The sequence below is a fragment of the Oncorhynchus kisutch genome, linkage group LG5 (genome assembly GCF_002021735.2).
Source record: "Oncorhynchus kisutch isolate 150728-3 linkage group LG5, Okis_V2, whole genome shotgun sequence".
Taxonomy (NCBI): Eukaryota; Metazoa; Chordata; class Actinopteri; order Salmoniformes; family Salmonidae; genus Oncorhynchus; species Oncorhynchus kisutch.
In genome coordinates, this window is record NC_034178.2 from 74472552 (window position 1) to 74496434 (window position 23883).

The 23883-nt window shown below is 46.2% G+C and overlaps 1 protein-coding gene across 1 annotated transcript in view; it reads right to left on the reverse strand.

The window, feature by feature from the left end:
* Positions 1-1284: 1284 nt before the first annotated feature.
* Positions 1285-23883, reverse strand: part of iars1 (isoleucyl-tRNA synthetase 1) — a 106524-nt gene continuing 83925 nt past the window's right edge. The window contains 8 exon segments of the mRNA XM_031825799.1: positions 1285-1511; positions 6108-6260; positions 6617-6763; positions 13649-13774; positions 14731-14851; positions 15190-15366; positions 20786-20881; positions 23231-23343. Of these exon segments, the coding sequence (XP_031681659.1) occupies positions 1429-1511; positions 6108-6260; positions 6617-6763; positions 13649-13774; positions 14731-14851; positions 15190-15366; positions 20786-20881; positions 23231-23343 (1016 nt within the window). The 3' untranslated portion in view covers positions 1285-1428.

Genomic DNA, 23883 nt, shown 5'->3' on the forward strand with positions numbered 1-23883 from the left:
AAGCCACACTGAGGAGGCCCCTGTTGTAGTTCCTTTAGCCCTTAGATAGTGTTGTAGTTCCTTTAGGCTACCTGCCTAGGCTACCGATAGGCTACCTACCTCTAACTGATTGGCTACCTGCCTGTTTAACTAACTCTAACCGATAGGCTACCTGCCTGTTTAACTGCTGAGGAATTGTATAATAAAAAGCAAAATGGCAGAAATGTATTTATAAAGCCCTTTTTACATCAGCAGTTGTCACAAAGCGCCATACAGACGCCCGGCCGGCGCCATTCAGACGCCCGACCGGCGCCATTCAGACGCCCGACCGGCGCCATTCAGACGCCCGACCGGCGCCATACAGACGCCCGGCTGCCTGCTGTGGATCTATGGTTTCTTTGCAAGAAAGGGAAAAACACAAACATCTGTAATTTCTCCATTGTTCCTTTATTTCACCAAAAATAGCAGTTTTCTCCTTTATTCTTGTTCCCGAAACATTTGTTTACGACAGACACTTAAAAGGGGGGGGGAAAGAAGGTAGACACTACTGAATGTTATTTCTTACCCACAGAATAATCCACTGTACTCTCTGCAAACAGAGCTGGTTTTGTCAACACTATTTTGGTACAGAGTAGGTTGAGGTTAACTAATAAACCTCATGTTATAACCCATAGGATAGTCACTGGAGATCGGACAGGATGAATCGGACAGAGCAGCAGAAACACTTTACTATGTAAATGTTGGGTTTTCCTTGAAGTTTGGAGCTAGATGTGCTCTGTTTCTGAAATGGCACCCTATTCTTCTATAGTGCACTAGCTTTGCTCAGAGTGCCATTGGGCCCTGGTCAACAGTAGTGCACTAGCTTTGCTCAGAGCGCCATTGGGCCCTGGTCAACGGTAGTGCACTAGCTTTGCTCAGAGCGCCATTGGGCCCTGGTCAACAGTAGTGCACTAGCTTTGCTCAGAGCGCCATTGGGCCCTGGTCAACAGTAGTGCACTAGCTTTGCTCAGAGCGCCATTGGGCCCTGGTCAACAGTAGTGCACTAGCTTTGCTCAGAACGCCATTGGGCCCTGGTCAACAGTAGTGCACTATGTATGGAATAGGATGCCATTTGGGACATAGCCCCCCTCTTCTACAGTCTGGCTGTTCCTGGCTGTTCCTCCCTCTTCTACAGTGTGGCTGTTCCTGGCTGTTCCTCCCTCTTCTACAGTGTGGCTGTTCCTGGCTGTTCCTCCCTCTTTTACAGTGTGGCTGTTCCTGGCTGTTCCTCCCTCTTCTACAGTGTGGCTGTTCCTCCCTCTTCTACAGTGTGGCTGTTCCTGGCTGTTCCTCCCTCTTCTACAGTGTGGCTGTTCCTCCCTCTTCTACAGTGTGGCTGTTCCTCCCTCTTCTACAGTGTGGCTGTTCCTGGCTGTTCCTCCCTCTTCTACAGTCTGGCTGTTCCCGGTCCTATGCCTCTGCAGTGGTGGGCAGAACTCCAACGTACAGAGTCTTCCTGTCCAGCGTCTTCATTGACCACTCTGCTGGGATTTCTGAAACACATATACAAATGATTGAAAAGTATGAAGGAAGAATATCTGCTGGCACCTTTAAGGAGGTAAAACCTGTAAGGAATTAAGAAAAGAAAAGAATGAGAGGAGTCTGTCTCCACTACGTGAAACTAGATAATTTTATTCTGAGGAGTTTGAAAGGGCTGCTGACCACCGACTGCTCTATTAAACTCTCTTATGCACGTTACTCTGTTAATTTCCATTCATTGTTGTGTTTCTAGGTAGTGCCGTCTCGTGTTTCTAGGTAGTGCCGTCTCGTGTTTCTAGGTAGTGCCGTCTCGTGTTTCTAGGTAGTGCCGTCTCGTGTTTCTAGGTAGTGCCGTCTCGTGTTTCTAGGTAGTGCCGTCTCGTGTTTCTAGGTAGTGCCGTCTCGTGTTTCTAGGTAGTGCCGTCTCGTGTTTCTAGGTAGTGCCGTCTCGTGTTTCTAGGTAGTGCCGTCTCGTGTTTCTAGGTAGTGCCGTCTCGTGTTTCTAGGTAGTGCCGTCTCGTGTTTCTAGGTAGTGCCGTCTCGTGTTTCTAGGTAGTGCCGTCTCGTGTTTCTAGGTAGTGCCGTCTCGTGTTTCTAGGTAGTGCCGTCTCGTGTTTCTAGGTAGTGCCGTCTCGTGTTTCTAGGTAGTGCCGTCTCGTGTTTCTAGGTAGTGCCGTCTCGTGTTTCTAGGTAGTGCTGTCTCGTGTTTCTAGGTAGTGTTGTCTCGTGTTTCTAGGTAGTGTTGTCTTGTGTTTCTAGGTAGTGTTGTCTCGTGTTTCTAGGTAGTGTTGTCTCGTGTTTCTAGGTAGTGTTGTCTCGTGTTTCTAGGTAGTGTTGTCTTGTGTTTCTAGGTAAAAAAATAAATGCTTCATTAAATTAAATGTTGCCCATTTACATCACATATGTTGCCGGACTACAGCTAGCTACCCAGCTAGCTACCCAGCTAGCTACCCACGACGTATTGACATCTACCTTAAATAACATTCGTTTTTAGGTCATCTTTGTTTATTTGGCGATTCACATCCAGTATATCTAGCTGATAATTAGGAAGTAAAACGGTTTGCTTTGTGTCGATCTTGTTGGGTCTTTATTGTTGCCATTGTCCTGGCTGGAAGAAAGGTCTGTGGAGTGGGAGGTGCAGAGGTAATACAGCGGGAGGTAAACGCACTCGGAGCGCGAGAGTGTGGAGCAAGGTAGCCTTGCATACTGAGAAACACCCATTTTATCTCATGCTTAAAATGTGTTCCCCCATTATTATAATTTGAAAGTTCCCATGGTAGTTAATTCAACAGTGGGAAGTTAACTAAACGAGTTGATATGGCTACTGAAACAGCTTTTTCCTCGATATTGGCAGTAGATATTTTTGTTCTATTTCAGATTTGAACTGCAGATAAGAAGACCAAGATGTCATACCCTCCCATCTTTGTCTAACTAGTTGGGAAAACGGTCAAATGGCATTTTGACCACTCAAATCTCCGAACGTTTGAACCATATAAAAGATAAATCTGCAATCGGGAACAGAACTGAATAGCAGCGAAGGATACCAAGATTTCACAAGCTATACGTTTTTGTTGTTGGGAAAGTGGTCAAAGTGGATGATTTGTCAAAAGTTACATTATTTAACAGTGTTGGAATTCATGATGTCACAATGGGGAGTTCTAGAATATTGAAGAAAAAAAGTCCCATTAAAATGAATGAAAAAAAAAGGCTACATTTTATAGTTTAAAAAGTATATATATTTTTTTTCAATCAAAAAGTAAAATGTAAGCACAATATTCCAGATCATTCCACATGTTTTAAAGTTTGAACCATGTTTCTAGCAATGAATGTGTAAGAGGAGTAGCGTGCAGAAGAATGAGAACAAGTATGATGAAGATTTATAGTCGGGAGTGATGCTTCAAGTCCCACCTAATTAGGTAGGAAGAACTATGAGCTTTACGCCAAACCAGCCGTCTGCTAGGGCAGTCAGGCAGTCTGTCAGACACAGTAATTGGACAGGGAGGTTTCCTCAGCCCAGGACTTGCTTCTTTGCTGCTGGTTCAAGGTCAATATTAAACCAGTTTAAAAGTCAAGGATCAGCAAACTACAGAGCGGAGGCTACAGCTAAACGTGTGGAGGAGGTGGAGGTGCAGGCTACAGCTAAACGTGTGGAGGAGGAGGTGGAGGTACAGGCTACAGCTAAACGTGTGGAGGAGGTGGAGGTACAGGCTACAGCTAAATGTGTGGAGGAGGTGGTGGAGGTGCAGGCTACAGCTAAATGTGTGGAGGAGGTGGTGGAGGTGCAGGCTACAGCTAAATGTGTGGAGAAGGTGGAGGTGCAGGCTACAGCTAAATGTGTGGAGGAGGTGGTGGAGGTACAGGCTACAGCTAAACGTGTGGAGAAGGTGGAGGTGCAGGCTACAGCTAAACGTGTGGAGGAGGTGGTGGAGGTACAGGCTACAGCTAAACGTGTGGAGGAGGTGGTGGAGGTACAGGCTACAGCTAAACGTGTGGAGGAGGTGGAGGTACAGGCTACAGCTAAACATGAGGAGGAGGTGGAGGTACAGGCTACAGCTAAACGTGAGGAGGAGGTGGAGGTACAGGCTACAGCTAAACGTGTGGAGGAGGAGGTGGAGGTACAGGCTACAGCTAAACGTGTGGAGGAGGTGGTGGAGGTACAGGCTACAGCTAAACGTGTGGAGGAGGTGGAGGTGCAGGCTACAGCTAAACGTGTGGAGGAGGAGGTGGACGTACAGGCTACAGCTAAACGTGTGGAGGAGGTGGAGGTACAGGCTACAGCTAAACGTGTGGAGGAGGAGGTGGAGGTACAGGCTACAGCTAAACGTGTGGAGGAGGTGGAGGTGCAGGCTACAGCTAAACGTGTGGAGGAGGTGGTGGAGGTACAGGCTACAGCTAAACGTGTGGAGGAGGTGGAGGTACAGGCTACAGCTAAATGTGTGGAGGTACAGGCTACAGCTAAACGTGTGGAGGAGGAGGTGGAGGTACAGGCTACAGCTAAACGTGAGGAGGAGGAGGTGGAGGTACAGGCTACAGCTAAACGTGTGGAGGAGGTGGTGGAGGTACAGGCTACAGCTAAACGTGTGGAGGAGGTGGAGGTACAGGCTACAGCTAAACGTGTGGAGGAGGAGGTGGAGGTACAGGCTACAGCTAAACGTGTGGAGGAGGAGGTGGAGGTACAGGCTACAGCTAAATGTGTGGAGGAGGTGGAGGTGCAGGCTACAGCTAAACGTGTGGAGGAGGTGGTGGAGGTACAGGCTACAGCTAAATGTGTGGAGGAGGAGGTGGACGTACAGGCTACAGTTAAACGTGTGGAGGAGGTGGAGGTACAGGCTACAGCTAAATGTGTAGAGGAGGAGGTGGACGTACAGGCTACAGTTAAACGTGTGGAGGAGGTGGAGGTACAGGCTACAGCTGAACGTGTGGAGGAGGAGGTGGAGGTACAGGCTACAGCTAAACGTGAGGAGGAGGAGGTGGAGGTACAGGCTACAGCTAAACGTGAGGAGGAGGAGGTGGAGGTACAGGCTACAGCTAAACGTGAGGAGGAGGAGGTGGAGGTACAGGCTACAGCTAAACGTGAGGAGGAGGAGGTGGAGGTACAGGCTACAGCTAAACGTGTAGTAGAGCAGTAAATGTCCTCTAGTCTGAACGTAGACACAGTAGGATTGATGGGGAAAGGTGGAAAGTAAGCAGAAAGAACACCGCTGAAGCAGGACACAAGGTGAAGGACACAGGTGAAGCAGCTGAAGCAGGACACAGGGTGAAGGACACAGGTGAAGCAGCTGAAGCAGGACACAGGGTGAAGGACACAGGTGAAGCAGCTGAAGCAGGACACAAGGTGAAGGACACAGGTGAAGCAGGACACAAGGTGAAGGACACAGGTGAAGCAGCTGAAGCAGGACACAAGGTGAAGGACACAGGTGAAGCAGCTGAAGCAGGACACAAGGTGAAGGACACAGGTGAAGCAGCTGAAGCAGGACACAGGGTGAAGGACACACGTGAAGCAGCTGAAGCAGGACACAGGGTGAAGGACACAGGTGAAGCAGCTGAAGCAGGACACAAGGTGAAGGACACAGGTGAAGCAGCTGAAGCAGGACACAAGGTGAAAGACACAGGTGAAGCAGCTGAAGCAGGACACAGGGTGAAGGACACAGGTGAAGCAGCTGAAGCAGGACACAGGGTGAAGGACACAGGTGAAGCAGCTGAAGCAGGACACAAGGTGAAGGACACAGCTGAAGCAGGACACAAGGTGAAGGACACAGGTGAAGCAGCTGAAGCAGGACACAGGGTGAAGGACAAAGGTGAAGCAGCTGAAGCAGGACACAGGGTGAAGGACACAGGTGAAGCAGCTGAAGCAGGACACAGGGTGAAGGACACAGGTGAAGCAGCTGAAGCAAGACACAGGGTGAAGGACACAGGTGAAGCAGCTGAAGCAAGACACAGGTACCATTCAAGTGGAGCTTCCAAGATGTAGCTCTGGCCAAGTCAAGAGAGCGTTTCCCAGCCCATTCTTTGAGCACTGCTAGGCCTGGCCAGTAGCCATCCTAGATGCATTGAAGGCAACATGGAGACAGAACCAAAATAGGACTTCGGTCCGGGGGTGTCGGTCTTACCTTGGGTGAGTGCATCGTCCAGGTAGAGCTTCAGCCTACGGCTGCGGAGGCCGAACAACTTAGCCGTCTCAGACAGCAAAGCATTGTGGGTCAGGTAGTCATGTCCGACAGGATTGACCAGCAGCAGGGTCCCCACATCTCCACTCTTACACTCTACAGAGACACAGGACATACATAGCATCAGTACAAATCAGTAGCAGCACGTAGCCTAGCGGTTAGAGACACAAACCAAACCAGTAACTGGAGGGTTCCCAGTTCGAATCCCGGGTCTGACGAGGAGAGGGGGAAAACAATCTGTCAGGAAATGAGCTGGCAACCGGCTAGTTGATGGTATGAAATTCTAGTTTTCATTGGGCCCAAGTCACTCGCTGGCAGGGGTTTGGTGTAAACCAGTTGGAAGATGCATTGGTATAACAAACTGAAAAATAAGCTTTCAATAAAAGTGGAGTGAAATGGGAAGCAGATGTGTAGCGGAGCGAGAGAAAGAGGAACTGGTCAGTTAAACGTACCAGCAGGCTGACAGTTGGCCAGTTGGAGGTTGACGTAGGGACACACCAGTGAGTCAGAGTTGGGAGAGGAGTCACTGGGATTGGAGCCTGATGTCACCGACAGGGTTTTCCCATTCAGAGACAGCAGATCACACTTACCAGTCAACTCTGGAATAACAAGAACATACAGGACAGGTCTGAAACATACAGCGCTGAAACATACATCCCTCATTTACTGGACAGGTCTGAAACATACAGGACAGGTCTGAAACATACAGGACAGGTCTGAAACATACAGGTCTGAAACATACAGGTCTGAAACATACTGGACAGGTCTGAAACATACAGGACAGGTCTGAAACATACAGGTCTGAAACATACTGGACAGGTCTGAAACATACTGGACAGGTCTGAAACATACTGGACAGGTCTGAAACATACTGGACAGGTCTGAAACATACTGGACAGGTCTGAAACATACAGGTCTGAAACATACAGGTCTGAAACATACAGGTCTGAAACATACAGGTCTGAAACATACAGGTCTGAAACATACAGCTCTGTTACAGGACAGGTCTGAAACATACTGGACAGGTCTGAAACATACAGCTCTGTTACAGGACAGGTCTGAAACATACTGGACAGGTCTGAAACATACTGGACAGGTCTGAAACATACTGGACAGGTCTGAAACATACAGGACAGGTCTGAAACATACAGGACAGGTCTGAAACATACAGGACAGGTCTGAAACATACAGGACAGGTCTGAAACATACAGGACAGGTCTGAAACATACAGCTCTGTTACAGGACAGGTCTGAAACATATAACACACCTTAATCTCTTATAATAATTCACACAAGTAAAATAAATACAAATGTTGAGTTGTGTGAGAACCGCTCTTAAAACGCCATCTGCTCATCACTAACCTGTCCAATCAAATCAATCATTTCATGACTCCTCCAATGTTTTTTGTTGTTGTATTCCGGTGTGTGTGTGTGTGTGTGTGTGTGTGTGTGTGTGTGTGTGTGTGTGTGTGTGTGTGTGTGTGTGTGTGAGAGAGAGAGAAACAGCAGCCTTGTAGGGGGAACCAAGGAGGGAATGGTACAGTACTATATCAGGGGTCCCAGGAGACTCACATATTATGAATAGAACTAGTCTCAGTCCCAGGATGACGCCTGTCATCTCTGACAACCACTCAACAAGTAGGCTAAGCTAGTGGTTAGTCCCCAGAACCACTCAACAAGTAGGCTAAGCTAGTGGTTAGTCCACAGAACCACTCAACAAGTAGGCTGAGCTAGTGGTTAGTCCACAGAACCACTCAACAAGTAGGCTAAGCTAGTGGTTAGTCCACAGAACCACTCAACAAGTAGGCTAAGCTAGTGGTTAGTCCCCAGAACCACTCAACAAGTAGGCTAAGCTAGTGGTTAGTCCACAGAACCACTCAACAAGTAGGCTAAGCTAGTGGTTAGTCCCCGGAACCACTCAACAAGTAGGCTAAGCTAGTGGTTAGTCCCCGGAACCACTCAACAAGTAGGCTAAGCTAGTGGTTAGTCCCCAGAACCACTCAACAAGTAGGCTAAGCTAGTGGTTAGTCCCCAGAACCACTCAACAAGTAGGCTAAGCTAGTGGTTAGTCCCCAGAACCACTCAACATGTAGGCTAAGCTAGTGGTTAGTCCCCAGAACCACTCAACAAGTAGGCTAAACTAGTTGCTTGTCCCCAGAACCACTCAACAAGTAGGCTAAGCTAGTGGTTAGTCCCCAGAACCACTCAACAAGTAGGCTAGGCTAGTGGTTAGTCCCCAGAACCACTCAACAAGTAGGCTAAGCTAGTGGTTAGTCCCCAGAACCACTCAACAAGTAGGCTAGGCTAGTGGTTAGTCCCCAGAACCACTCAACAAGTAGGCTAAGCTAGTGGTTAGTCCCCAGAACCACCCAACATGTAGGCTAAACTAGAGACAGAACCACTACTTCAGCTAACAACCACCCAACATATAGGCTAAACTAGAGACAGAACCACTACTTCAGCTAGCTACCACCAAACATATAGGCTAAACTAGAGACAGAACCACTACTTCAGCTAGCTACCACCCAACATGCAGGCTAAACTAGAGACAGAACCACTACTTCAGCTAGCTACCACCCAACATGCAGGCTAAACTAGAGACAGAACCACTACTTCAGCTAGCTACCACCCAACATATAGGCTAAACTAGAGACAGAACCACTACTTCAGCTAGCTACCACCCAACATATAGGCTAAACTAGAGACAGAACCACTACTTCAGCTAGCTACCACCCAACATATAGGCTAAGATATTTCAGTCCAGCTAGCTACAAGTCAACATTAAGGCTAAGCTACTGACAAAACTACCCAATATGTAGGCTAAGCAACTCCACTCCAGCTATTTACCACCCAACATGTAGGATGGGATACTCTCCAGAACCACCCAAAATGTAGTCTAAGCTAGAGACAGAACCACCCAACATGTAGGATGAGCTAGAGACAGAACCACCCAGCATGTAGGATGGGATACTCTCCAGAACCACCCAAAATGTAGGCTAAGCTAGAGTCAGAAAGACCAACATGTAGGCTAGGCAACTCCAGTCCAGCGAGCTATCACCCTACACATTTTATCATGGGGCTGAGAGTAATGTAGCAGTTTTAAAGCTAATTTCTTGCAAATATGCGCTATACAAGTCTCAAGCCGGGCTACATCACGAGAGTGATTCTAAAAATCACCCGCCAGTCTCTAGTCATAGCCAGGGAATACAGCCAAACTCTAAGGCCGGGAGGTGAATGGGTTGGTAAACATTTCATGATGACAATAATTCTGATGTTTCGTGGGAGTTACTGACAGACAGACCACGGTTACTGAGCAAACTGAGTATTCACAAACCCTTCACTTTTATTGTTGTGTTACAAAGTGGGATTAAACTGGATTTAATTACATTTTTGTCAATGATCGACACAAAATACCCTGTCAACGTGGAAGAAAAATTATAACATTTGAATAAGATTAAAATAAAAACATGAAAAATAAGTAATAGAAATAAAACAGTAATATATCTTGATTTGATAAGTAATCATGTTAGAAAAGCCTTTGGCAGCGATTAAAGCTGTGAGTCTTTCTGGGTAAGTCTCAAGAGCTTTCCACTCTTGGATTGTACAACATTTGTCAAATTGGTTGTAGATCATAGCTAGACAACCATTTTCAGGTCTTGCCATAGATTTTCAAGCAGATTTGAGTCCAAACTGTAACTCGGCCACTCAGGAACATTCAATGTCTTCTTGGTAAACAACTCCAGTGTAGAATTATGCCTTGTGTTTTAGGTTATTGTCCTGCTGAAAGGGGAATTCATCTCCCGGTATCTGGTGGAAAGCAGACTAAACCAGATTTTCTAGAATTTTGCCTGTGTTTAGCTTTTTAATCCTGAAAAACTCCCCAGTCCTAAGCTAGTGGTTAGTCCACAGAACCACTCAACAAGTAGGCTAAGCTAGTGGTTAGTCCCCGGAACCACTCAACAAGTAGGCTAAGCTAGTGGTTAGTCCCCGGAACCACTCAACAAGTAGGCTAAGCTAGTGGTTAGTCCCCAGAACCACTCAACAAGTAGGCTAAGCTAGTGGTTAGTCCCCAGAACCACTCAACAAGTAGGCTAAGCTAGTGGTTAGTCCCCAGAACCACTCAACATGTAGGCTAAGCTAGTGGTTAGTCCCCAGAACCACTCAACAAGTAGGCTAAACTAGTTGCTTGTCCCCAGAACCACTCAACAAGTAGGCTAAGCTAGTGGTTAGTCCCCAGAACCACTCAACAAGTAGGCTAGGCTAGTGGTTAGTCCCCAGAACCACTCAACAAGTAGGCTAAGCTAGTGGTTAGTCCCCAGAACCACTCAACAAGTAGGCTAGGCTAGTGGTTAGTCCCCAGAACCACTCAACAAGTAGGCTAAGCTAGTGGTTAGTCCCCAGAACCACCCAACATGTAGGCTAAACTAGAGACAGAACCACTACTTCAGCTAACAACCACCCAACATATAGGCTAAACTAGAGACAGAACCACTACTTCAGCTAGCTACCACCAAACATATAGGCTAAACTAGAGACAGAACCACTACTTCAGCTAGCTACCACCCAACATGCAGGCTAAACTAGAGACAGAACCACTACTTCAGCTAGCTACCACCCAACATGCAGGCTAAACTAGAGACAGAACCACTACTTCAGCTAGCTACCACCCAACATATAGGCTAAACTAGAGACAGAACCACTACTTCAGCTAGCTACCACCCAACATATAGGCTAAACTAGAGACAGAACCACTACTTCAGCTAGCTACCACCCAACATATAGGCTAAGATATTTCAGTCCAGCTAGCTACAAGTCAACATTAAGGCTAAGCTACTGACAAAACTACCCAATATGTAGGCTAAGCAACTCCACTCCAGCTATTTACCACCCAACATGTAGGATGGGATACTCTCCAGAACCACCCAAAATGTAGTCTAAGCTAGAGACAGAACCACCCAACATGTAGGATGAGCTAGAGACAGAACCACCCAGCATGTAGGATGGGATACTCTCCAGAACCACCCAAAATGTAGGCTAAGCTAGAGTCAGAAAGACCAACATGTAGGCTAGGCAACTCCAGTCCAGCGAGCTATCACCCTACACATTTTATCATGGGGCTGAGAGTAATGTAGCAGTTTTAAAGCTAATTTCTTGCAAATATGCGCTATACAAGTCTCAAGCCGGGCTACATCACGAGAGTGATTCTAAAAATCACCCGCCAGTCTCTAGTCATAGCCAGGGAATACAGCCAAACTCTAAGGCCGGGAGGTGAATGGGTTGGTAAACATTTCATGATGACAATAATTCTGATGTTTCGTGGGAGTTACTGACAGACAGACCACGGTTACTGAGCAAACTGAGTATTCACAAACCCTTCACTTTTATTGTTGTGTTACAAAGTGGGATTAAACTGGATTTAATTACATTTTTGTCAATGATCGACACAAAATACCCTGTCAACGTGGAAGAAAAATTATAACATTTGAATAAGATTAAAATAAAAACATGAAAAATAAGTAATAGAAATAAAACAGTAATATATCTTGATTTGATAAGTAATCATGTTAGAAAAGCCTTTGGCAGCGATTAAAGCTGTGAGTCTTTCTGGGTAAGTCTCAAGAGCTTTCCACTCTTGGATTGTACAACATTTGTCAAATTGGTTGTAGATCATAGCTAGACAACCATTTTCAGGTCTTGCCATAGATTTTCAAGCAGATTTGAGTCCAAACTGTAACTCGGCCACTCAGGAACATTCAATGTCTTCTTGGTAAACAACTCCAGTGTAGAATTATGCCTTGTGTTTTAGGTTATTGTCCTGCTGAAAGGGGAATTCATCTCCCGGTATCTGGTGGAAAGCAGACTAAACCAGATTTTCTAGAATTTTGCCTGTGTTTAGCTTTTTAATCCTGAAAAACTCCCCAGTCCTTAACGATTACAAGCATACCCATAAAATGATGCAGCCACCTCTATGCTTGAAAATATGGAGAGTGGTGCTCAGTAATAAATTGTATTGGATTTGCCCCAAACATAACACTTTGTATTCAGGACAAAAAAGTTCATTGCTTTTCCACATTTTTTGCAGCATTTTCTTGCCTCGTTACAAACAGGAATATTTGTTTTGGAATATTTCTATTCTCTACAGGTTTCCTTCTTTTCACTCTGTCATTTAGGTTAGTATTGTAGAGTAATTTGTTGATCCATCCTCAGTTTTCTCCTTTCACAGCTATTAAACTAACTATTTTAAAGTCACAATTGGCCTCATGGTGAAATCTCTTCTTCCTTATGTAAGTTTGCCATAACCAAGGAGTTGAATACGTATTAAAGACATTTCAGCTTTTAATTTTTTATTAATTAGTCAAAAAAAAGTGTTTAACTCCACTTCCACTTCGACATGGTGCATTGTGGGTAGGCCAGTGACAAAAAAATAATAATCTACATTTAATCAATTTTAAATTCAGGTTGTAACAGCCAAATGTGGAAAAATGTCAAGGGGTGTGAATACTTTCCGAAGGCAGTGTATGTATAGGAGGCTTGTGAGTGTCCCATCTTACTAGTTAGTGTATGTAATGAGTATCACAGAATGAGTCAGAATACCCATAAAACCTAGCGGTCAAACAGGGAAATGGTTCCAATCGAAACACTTAAAATAAGGGCTGTGTTTAATGTTGGTTTACCCCGGCGTTTTGCCAACCGTATAAATCTCTCTAGGACAAGGTGACTTTTATCAATATATTCGCCCATATTTACCTGCCAAAAATGAAACACTAATTAGCTGTTAAATGTGGCTATCATAAAGAACTACAAATACCATGATGAGACTGGCGAATCGAGGCGAAGGTAAGAATCTGTGGATTAACGATCTTAATTTTTTTTTTTTTTACCCACTGGGCACACACTGGGCACACACTGGGCACACACTGGGCACACACTGGGCACACACTGGGCACACACTGGGCACACACTGGGCACACACTGGGCACACACTGGGCACACACTGGGCACACACTGGGCACACACTGGGCACACACTGGGCACACACTGGGCACACACGATTCTTAATTAAATGTAGTAATAAAACATTTAAACATTTCTTTCAATGGACAATTCTGTGAACACATTTTAAATTGACAATACCTGCTAGCAAAGGTGTCAGAAACAACGTGCAGGAGACTGCAGGGATTTGTAGTTTTGTATGATGTTTACTTTGATGCCAATCAGCATTTTTGAATCGTAGAGTAAATAGAGCCAGATTATATATTGATAAAAGTCACCTTGTCCACAGTTATCAAAATAGGGTAAACCTATATGAAAACACAGCCCTAGTTTCTAAAATCACCCATGGGAAAAATGAATGGTGGAAAAAACAGTTGGAACCATTTCGCTGTTTGACCGCAAGGTTTTATGGGTAATTATGACACCTCTACTGTGGGGCTCTATTGACATAGGGGTTGATTTGGGATTCAAAGTGTGAGCGTGCCATCTTACCAGTCTTGCCGTTGAAAACACAGAGCGTGGTGTTGTTGAGACCAAAGAGACTGGAGCAGACCTGTCTCAGCTTGGCCATGTCCAGACAGATATCTCCTTTAGGGTTCTCCAGGAGAACCACACCCTCTGACAGAGACGGAACAAAAATAGAATATATTTGTTTAAACCGTAAAAGCATGAACAGGGCTGTTATATTTGGTACCCTTCCCCAGATCTGTGCCTCGACACAATCCTGTCTCGGAGCTCTACGGACAATTCCTTCGACCTCATGGCTTGGTTTCTGCTCTGACATGCACTGTCAACTGTGGTACCTTATATAGACAGATGTGTGCATTTTCAAATCATGTCCAATCATTTGAATTTACCACAGGTGGACTCCAGTCAAGTTGTAGAAACATGTCAAGGATGATCAATGGAAACAGGATGCACCTGAGCTCATAGCAAAAGGGTCTGAATACTTATGTAAATAAGTTGTTTTAAAATTTGAATACATTTGCTAAAAATTCTAAAAACCTGTTTTTGCTTTGTCATTATGGGGAGATTGTGATGTTTTCATTTTGATTAAATTTAGATTTTAGAATAAGGCTGTAACAAAAATGTGGAAAATGTCAAGTGGTTTGAATATTTTCTGAATGTACTTCTGTTGACAAATTCAGTGCTTTCATCACGTTTCTATTTACTATTGAGTTCACCTTTTAAAACCACCACTTGGTATACAACAGAATATTTTTTTATCCTCCATGTGTTGTTGTTGTTGTGGTAACTAGTTTGACAAAGTCCACCAATTTCAGAAGGATTATAAAAAAAAGGGTTTTTCAAAATTATACTTTTTATTTTTTAACCTCTGTTGGTGCTTTTTAGGGTGAGAATTCGTCCATTCTTGAATTGGAATTTCAAGTTACACCCCAAATTTAATTGACCCCTTGCTATACTGTGTTCCATTACACACGGATACTGACAATTTAGATAAACAAACACAGAATTGAGGTCCAATCCAATTGAGCCCTGGGGTGCACCAATAGTGGGACCACGACCAAAGGTAATGTAAAGCTCGGTCAATCTAATTATAAGTCTAAATATACCTTGTTCCTTGTTGTTGAGTTTGAGTTGGAGGTTGATGTAGGCACAGGCTGGTCCAGTCAGAGGTGCTCGAGGGGCGGCTGCTCCCTTCACTATAGTCAGGTCCAGGTCCGAACCCTTCAACTATAGTACCACCACAGACACCACCACAGACACCGCCACAGATACCGCCACAGACACCACCCCAGACACCACCACAGACACCACCACAGATACCGCCACAGACACCGCCACAGATACCGCCACAGACACCGCCGCAGACACCACCCCAGACACCACCACAGACACCACCACAGAGGGAGAAACATGAAAACCATTCATATTTAGGAACAGCAGTTTTTAATTAAATTTTTACCGTTTTTAATATATATTTTTGTTTGTTTGCTTTAACCCAAACCACACAGAGGGATTGAAAGCACGTTCAGTCTAATAATGTGGTGTTTAATGTCAACCCAACCGACCTGTGTTTTCTCCTGCACGATGACGCTGGAGTCCTTGGGGACGGGGTAGGTCTTGAGTGGTGCCTTAGTGGTTGCAAGGATGAAGTCTGTGTGGGCCTGGATCACATGGTCCAGGTAATCACCTGCCGGCTCACAGCTGTAGTACACTGTGATCTCATCAGACGGTACCAGGTGACCCTGCAGACGGGTAAATACACACACAGAATTAGATCAAACAGGGCCTAGGACCCTGATCACACTGTCCAGGTAATCACCTGCCGGCTCACAGCTGTAGTACACTGCTGGGTAGGAGCTAATTCCATTTCCATTCAGGAAGTACATTGACATTTCAATTATCTTCCAAGCTTTTCAAATGGGGGAAAATGTTGAATTTGGTTTACTTTCTGAATTGAAATGGAATGGAGCTCAACCCTGGTATACTGTGATCTCATCTGAGGGCACCAGGTGACCCAAGAAGGGTAAGGAGAGGGAATCTATAGGATTACTGAATCACCTTGTCGTTCAGGTAAAACTTAATATACTGCTCTTTTTTTTTTTTTTTTTTTTTTTTTTACCTTTATTTAACTAGGCAAGTCAGTTAAGAACAAATTCTTATTTTCAATGACAGCCTAGGAACAGTGGATTAACTGCCTGTTCAGGGGCAGAACGACAGATTTGTACCTTGTCAGCTCGGGGGTTTGAACTTGCAACCTTCCGGTTACTAGTCCAACGCTCTAACCACTAGGCTACGCTGCCGCCCCAGCTGTAATCTCATCAGACGGAACTAAGTGACCTTCATAAACATTAGATATTATTGATGGGTGATACATTTATTTAAGATACTCTTTGAAGAGGGAGGGTTTCAGGTGTTTTTTTGGAAGATTGGCAGAGACTCTGCTGTCCTAGCATCAGGGGGAAGATGGACAGGGACTCTGCTGTCCTAGCATCAGGGGGGAAGATGGACAGGGACTCTGCTGTCCTAGCATCAGGGGGAAGATGGACAGGGACTCTGCTGTCCTAGCATCAGGGGGAAGATGGACAGGGACTCTGCTGTCCTAGCATCAGGGGGAAGATGGACAGGGACTCTGCTGTCCTAGCATCAGGGGGAAGATGGACAGGGACTCTGCTGTCCTAGCATCAGGGGGAAGATGGACAGGGACTCTGCTGTCCTAGCATCAGGGGGAAGATGGACAGGGACTCTGCTGTCCTAGCATCAGGGGGGAAGATGGACAGGGACTCTGCTGTCCTAGCATCAGGGGGAAGATGGACAGGGACTCTGCTGTCCTAGCATCAGGGGGAAGATGGACAGGGACTCTGCTGTCCTAGCATCAGGGGGAAGATGGACAGGGACTCTGCTGTCCTAGCATCAGGGGGAAGATGGACAGGGACTCTGCTGTCCTAGCATCAGGGGGGAAGATGGACAGGGACTCTGCTGTCCTAGCATCAGGGGGAAGATGGACAGGGACTCTGCTGTCCTAGCATCAGGGGGAAGATGGACAGGGACTCTGCTGTCCTAGCTTCAGGGGGGAAGATGGACAGGGACTCTGCTGTCCTAGCATCAGGGGGAAGCTGGTTCCACCATTGGGGGGTGCCAGGACAGAGAAGAGCTTGGATTGGGCTGAGCAGGAACTGCCCTTCCATAGTGGTGGGAGGACCAAGAGAAGAGCTTGGATTGGACTGAGCAGGAACTGCCCTTCCATAGGGGTGGGAGGACCAAGAGAAGAGCTTGGATTGGGCTGAGCAGGAACTGCCCTTCCATAGTGGTGGGAGGACCAAGAGAAGAGCTTGGATTGGGCTGAGCAGGAACTGCCCTTCCATAGGGGTGGGAGGACCAAGAGAAGATCTTGGATTGGGCTGAGCAGGAACTGCCCTTCCATAGTGGTGGGAGGACCAAGAGACCAGGAGAGGAGGCAGAACAGAATGCTCGAGTTGGGGTATAGGGTTTGACCATAGCCTGAATGTAGGGAGGGTATTTTGTGGTATTTTATTAGGATCCCCCATTAGCAGTTGCAAAAGCAGCAGCTACTCTTCCTGGGGTCCACACAGAACACGGAACACAGAATGGAACGGTTTTGGTGTTTCATTAGGATCCCCATTAGCAGTTGCAAAAGGAGCAGCTACTCTTCCTGGGGTTCCACACAGAACACGGAACACAGAATGGAACGGTTTTGGTGTTTCATTAGGATCCCCATTAGCAGTTGCAAAAGCAGCAGCTACTCTTCCTGGGGTTCCACACAGAACACAGAACACAGAATGACATAATATAGAACATCAATAGACAAGAGCAGCTCAAGGACACAACTACATACATTTATAAAAAGGCACATGTAGTCCACATATCAATACATACACATAAACGATCTAGGTCCAACAGGGGAGAGGCGTTGTGAGATGTTGCTTTATCGGTTAAAAAACAACAGGTTTACTGTTTATTTGAGCGATATGAGAAAATACTTCCATGCAATAAGGGCTATATATAATACTGACAAAACTAGAGCCTGCAGAACTTTCTTTTTGGAGTGTGGTCTCAAAAAAGCAGAGCATCTCTTTATTACAGCCAGATCTCTCTCCATCTTTACAACCATTGAATCAATATGTTTTGACCATGACAGTTTACAATCTAAGGTAACGCCAAGTAATTTAGTCTCCTCAACTTGTTCAACAGCCACACCATTCATTACCAGATTCAGCTGAGGTCTATAACTTAAGGAATGATTTGTACCAAATACAAATGCTCTTAGTTTTAGAGATGTTCAGGACTTCATTAGCTGTGGTTGCTGATGTGTATGTGGTTGAATCGTCAGCATACATGGACACACAGGCTTTGTTTAATGCCAGTGGCAGGTCATTGGTAAAAATAGAAAAGAGTAGAGGGCCTAGAGAGCTGCCCTGCGGTACACCACACTTTACATATTTAACATTAGAGAAGCTTCCATTAAAGAAAACCCTTTGAGTTCTATTAGATAGATCACTGAATCCACGATATGACAGAGGTTGAAAAGCCATAACACATATGATTTCTCACGTTTTCTCAAACAACAGGTTACGGTCAATAATAATCAGAGGCTCCACTGAAATCTAACAGTACAGCTCCTACAATCTTCTTATTGTCAATTTCTTTCAATCAATCATCAGTCATTTTCATCAGTGCAGTACAACACTTGACACAAATGGGACAGTACCTCTTGCTGTTCTGTCGGTCTTATTGTGGATGCAAGCTTCAATTGGAAGACAGTGGAGTGGTGTGGAAGAGGACGGGTGACATGGGAGAACAATGGGGATAGTTGAAAACCAAGCGGGCTGTAGCATTCTGGATAAGTTGCAGGCGGGCAAGCCCAGCCAACAGCAAGTTGCAGCAGGAAGGCCATCCCAAAGCTCTGAGATTGGTGTCAGAGACACACTCATGAGTCCATGAGAACCAAGGCTACCGGTACCGGCTCAAGGAAAGCCGTTTTGATCTACAGCGTCCACAAATCGATGTATAAGCGAATATGTCAGTCGGGAACCGATACCAGAACCATGCAGAGGACTTTAAACATGGAAGAGAACACATTGATCTCTCCTTAATCTACAGGGGCCCAATTACAGGCTGGCTTCAAAGGTAGAAAATAAACATAGAGCAATAACCTACATCAGAGAGGAAGGATTTTATTTTTGGGTATTTTAAGGCAGTGAACCGCGGAAGCTAGAGTAGCAACGTCAATAAGGAGAAAAATGATTTGTGTTACAGTGTGTGTGTGTGTGTGTGTGTGTGTGTGTGTGTGTGTGTGTGTGTGTGTGTGTGTGTGTGTGTGTTGCCAAATCAGAACCCTGAGACTGTGACCTCTCCTTCCCTCCCGGTCCTCCCTCGGCCCTCCCTCTGTCCTCTTAACCCACTGAGACCCCTAGTTACTGCTACTCAATTAATTCCCTGGGGTGGAAAATTCCTAGATTTCAGTTTTAAATAACAGTAGAATTTACCCTGGCTGAGAGCCAAGGCAACACACACACACCACACACACAGCCCAGTCGAATCCAGGGACCGATGGAAAAATGTTTGTTTATTGTTTACACACACAGCCCAGTCGAATCCAGGGACCGATGGAAAAATGTTTGTTTATTGTTTACACACACAGCCTAGTTTGTTTTTTAAGAAGAAGATAATCCCGCTTTACTTTCCTTCTCTCTACCCCACTTCAAAGTCAGTGTTTCTGAAACAGACCTCTGTAGTCGGGGATGAAGCTTACATTAAAGGCTGAATATTATGGCACGGGAGAAGCTGGTTCTCAACGCTGCTAGAATTCAGGAGTGGAAATATTTCAACATGAGAGGACAGAGAGAGAAAGAGAGAGAGGGGGAAAGGGAGAGAGAGATAAAGGGAGAAAGGGAGAGGGGAGAGAAGCCTGGGAAAACCAGGGAGGTGCGAGAGACACCAGGGAGGTGCCAGGGTGGGAGAGACGCCTGGGAATACCAGGGAGGTGCCAGGGTGGGAGAGACGCCTGGGAATACCAGGGAGGTGCCAGGGGAGGGAGAGACACCTGGGAATACCAGGGAGGTGCCAGGGGAGGGAGAGACACCTGGGAATACCAGGGAGGGAGAGACGCCTGGGAATACCAGGGAGGTGCGAGAGACACCAGGGAGGTGCCAGGGTGGGAGAGACGCCTGGGAATACCAGGGAGGTGCCAGGGCGGGAGAGACGCCTGGGAATACCAGGGAGGTGCCAGGGTGGGAGAGACGCCTGGGAATACCAGGGAGGTGCCAGGGTGGGAGAGACGCCTGGGAATACCAGGGAGGTGCCAGGGGAGGGAGAGACACCTGGGAATACCAGGGAGGGAGAGACGCCTGGGAATACCAGGGAGGTGCGAGAGACACCAGGGAGGTGCCAGGGTGGGAGAGACGCCTGGGAATACCAGGGAGGTGCCAGGGCGGGAGAGACGCCTGGGAATACCAGGGAGGTGCCATGGTGGGAGAGACGCCTGGGAATACCAGGGAGGTGCCATGGTGGGAGAGACGCCTGGGAATACCAGGGAGGGAGAGACACCTGGGAATACCAGGGAGGTGCCAGGGTGGGAGAGACACCTGGGAATACCAGGGAGGTGCCAGGGTGGGAGAGACACCTGGGAATACCAGGGAGGTGCCAGGGTGGGAGAGACACCTGGGAATACCAGGGAGGTGCCAGGGTGGGAGAGACACCTGGGAATACCAGGGAGGTGCCAGGGTGGGAGAGACGCCTGGGAATACCAGGGAGGGAGAGACACCTGGGAATACCAGGGAGGTGCCAGGGTGGGAGAGACACCTGGGAATACCAGGGAGGTGCGAGAGACACCAGGGAGGTGCCAGGGTGGGAGAGACGCCAAGGAATACCAGGGAGGTGCCAGGGGAGGGAGAGACACCTGGGAATACCAGGGAGGGAGAGACACCTGGGAATACCAGGGAGGGAGAGACACCTGGGAATACCAGGGAGGTACCAGGGAGGGGAGAGACACCTGGGAATACCAGGGAGGGAGAGACACCTGGGAATACCAGGGAGGTGCCAGGGAGGGGAGAGAAGCCTGGGAGGTTCCAAGTCCCCATGTGGGCCAGTAGGCAGGAAGTACTCATGTTGAACACGTTTAAAAAGTATCACAGCGTGTTTTACCTTTTTGCGTAGTTTCTGGATGCGGTTGATGACCTCACGAGCCACACCCTCATCCAGCATGGACTGGTCTGGAGTGACATCTAACAGCACCAGCACCTGAAGAGTGATACCAACACATATATATTACTATATATACACACACATATATTATTATATATACACACACACACACACACACACACACACACACACACACACACACACACACACACACACACACACACACACACATATATATATACTTTTGTTATTGACCAAATACTTATTTTCCACCATAATTTGCAAATAAATTCATTAAAAATCCTACAATGTGATTTTCTGGATTTTTTTCTCTCATTTTGTCTGTCATAGTTGAAGTGTACCTATGATGAAAATTACAGGCCTCTCTCATCTTTCTAAGTGGGAGAACTTGCACAATTGGTGGCTGACTAAATACTTTTTTGCCCCACTGTATATATATATATATATATATATATATACATAAAACTATAGAATGAATAAACATTACAGAGACAGAATATAACTGCACTGTTCAGGGATGTTGACACACAGCAGCAGGTTCAACAATCTGTTGTGTTTACATACTTGCAGTTTAAAAAATATATATATTTTTTTAAATCCCTCCGTTGGTTTCAAATCTCACCTGCAAAACTTTGACATTCTTGTTATTTGCACTGATTAATCTCCCACTGGTCTTTTCTGTGAGACTAAATCAAACTAAAACAATGCAGTATAACAGAATGGTGTATAACAGAATGGTGTATAACAGAGTGGTGTATAACAGTATAACAGAGTGGTGTATAACAGAGTGGTGTATAACAGAGTGGTGTATAACAGAGTGGTGTATAACAGAGTGGTGTATAACAGTATAACAGAGTGGTGTATAACAGAGTGGTGTATAACAGAGTGGTGTATAACAGAGTGGTGTATAACAGAGTGGTGTATAACAGAGTGGTGTATAACAGAGTGGTGTATAACAGAGTGGTGTATAACAGAGTGGTGTATAACAGAGTGGTGTATAACAGAGTGGTGTATAACAGAGTGGTGTATAACAGTATAAGAATGGTGTATAACAGAATGGTGTACAACAGAGTGGTGTACAACAGAGTGGTGTACAACAGAGTGGTGTACAACAGAGTGGTGTACAACAGAGTGGTGTACAACAGAGTGGTGTACAACAGAGTGGTGTACAACAGAATGGTGTATAACAGTATAACAGAGTGGTGTATGTAACAGAGTGGTGTATGTAACAGAGTGGTGTGTAACAGAGTGGTGTGTAACAGAGTGGTGTGTAACAGAGTGGTGTGTAACAGAGTGGTGTGTAACAGCAGACAGACAGACAGCAGCTCAGAGCCCTCTACAGCAGACAGACAGCATCTCAGAGCCCTCTACAGCAGACAGACAGCATCTCAGAGCCCTCTACAGCAGACAGACAGACAGCATCTCAGAGCCCTCTACAGCAGACAGACAGACAGCATCTCAGAGCCCTCTACAGCAGACAGACAGACAGCATCTCAGAGCCCTCTACAGCAGACAGACAGACAGACAGCATCTCAGAGCCCTCTACAGCAGACAGACAGACAGCATCTCAGAGCCCTCTACAGCAGACAGACAGACAGCATCTCAGAGCCCTCTACAGCAGACAGACAGCATCTCAGAGCCCTCTACAGCAGACAGACAGACAGCATCTCAGAGTCCTCTACAGCAGACAGACAGACAGCATCTCAGAGCCCTCTACAGCAGACAGACAGACAGACAGACAGCATCTCAGAGCCCTCTACAGCAGACAGACAGCATCTCAGAGCCCTCTACAGCAGACAGACAGCATCTCGGAGCCCTCTACAGCAGACAGACAGCATCTCAGAGCCCTCTACAGCAGACAGACAGCATCTCAGAGCCCTCTACAGCAGACAGACAGCATCTCAGAGCCCTCTACAGCAGCTCAGAGCCCTCTACAGCAGACAGACAGCATCTCAGAGCCCTCTACAGCAGACAGACAGCATCTCAGAGCCCTCTACAGCAGACAGACAGCAGCTGTACTATATGGTTGGGGGAACACTGATTAGAGAGATGTGCCTCTGGGGGAGTTGAGACACGCTGACTGGTGGCTGCTGGCTGCTACTAAGGCATGAAATGACTTAATACAAGCACATTAACACCCGTCTACATGAGAGCACGGTGCATAGTGACAGAAGGAACAGGAAGATAGTTTCAGATGATTCGGCAATATGACTGTACTCTAGCACTGAGAGTTACTAGGAATACACCAGTAACATTTATGTCACAATGTAATTCAGTCGTTATTTTATCATGTCACGTTTGAATGCTTTAAAAAAACAAACATTTGCAAGCGTTTGGATATTGTTCCGTTTATTCCAGCCGTCCCAAATGAGCACATCCTCCCGAATGTCTCCCCCCACCAGCCTCCACTGCATGGTAACCCACCTGTGAGTCAGAATGGGCCTCGTACTGTGTCGCTGAGCCAGAGGTCTGGTTGAAGCTGTACATCAACCTCAGGTCTTCCTCATGAAGCTCCTGACCGTCCACCACGATGGAGCCTGGAGGGAAACGCAGAGTCAACCAACCAATCAATCAATCAACCAATCAATCAATCAATCAATCAACCAACCAATCAACCAATCAACCAATCAACCAATCAATCAATCAATCAATCAATCAATCAATCAATCAACCAATCAATCGTATAAAGCCGTCCACCACAAAAGGAACCTGTGTGGACAATACAGATGATACACACACACACACAGCTAAATTTCCCAGAATTCCTAGATGGAAGAGTCCTGGAATCAGCTGGGAATGAGCAGAAAAGCCATGAATCTCCTAACCAGTATTTCTGGACAACCTGGGAAAATGAGGAAAGTTACCGGGATTTGCAACCTTAGACTCAGAATAGACCCAGGAGGTTGTTCTGACCATGTTGAGACCAGGGAAAACTCTGGTTTCTAGTTACAGACTATTACAAGACGAACACAACACACACATACTAATCACAGATATACATGCTTAGATTCATTTTTTTGTTTTTAAGTCTTAGGGTGTAGGGTTCAGTGTGTGTGTGTGTGTAGGGTTCAGTGTGT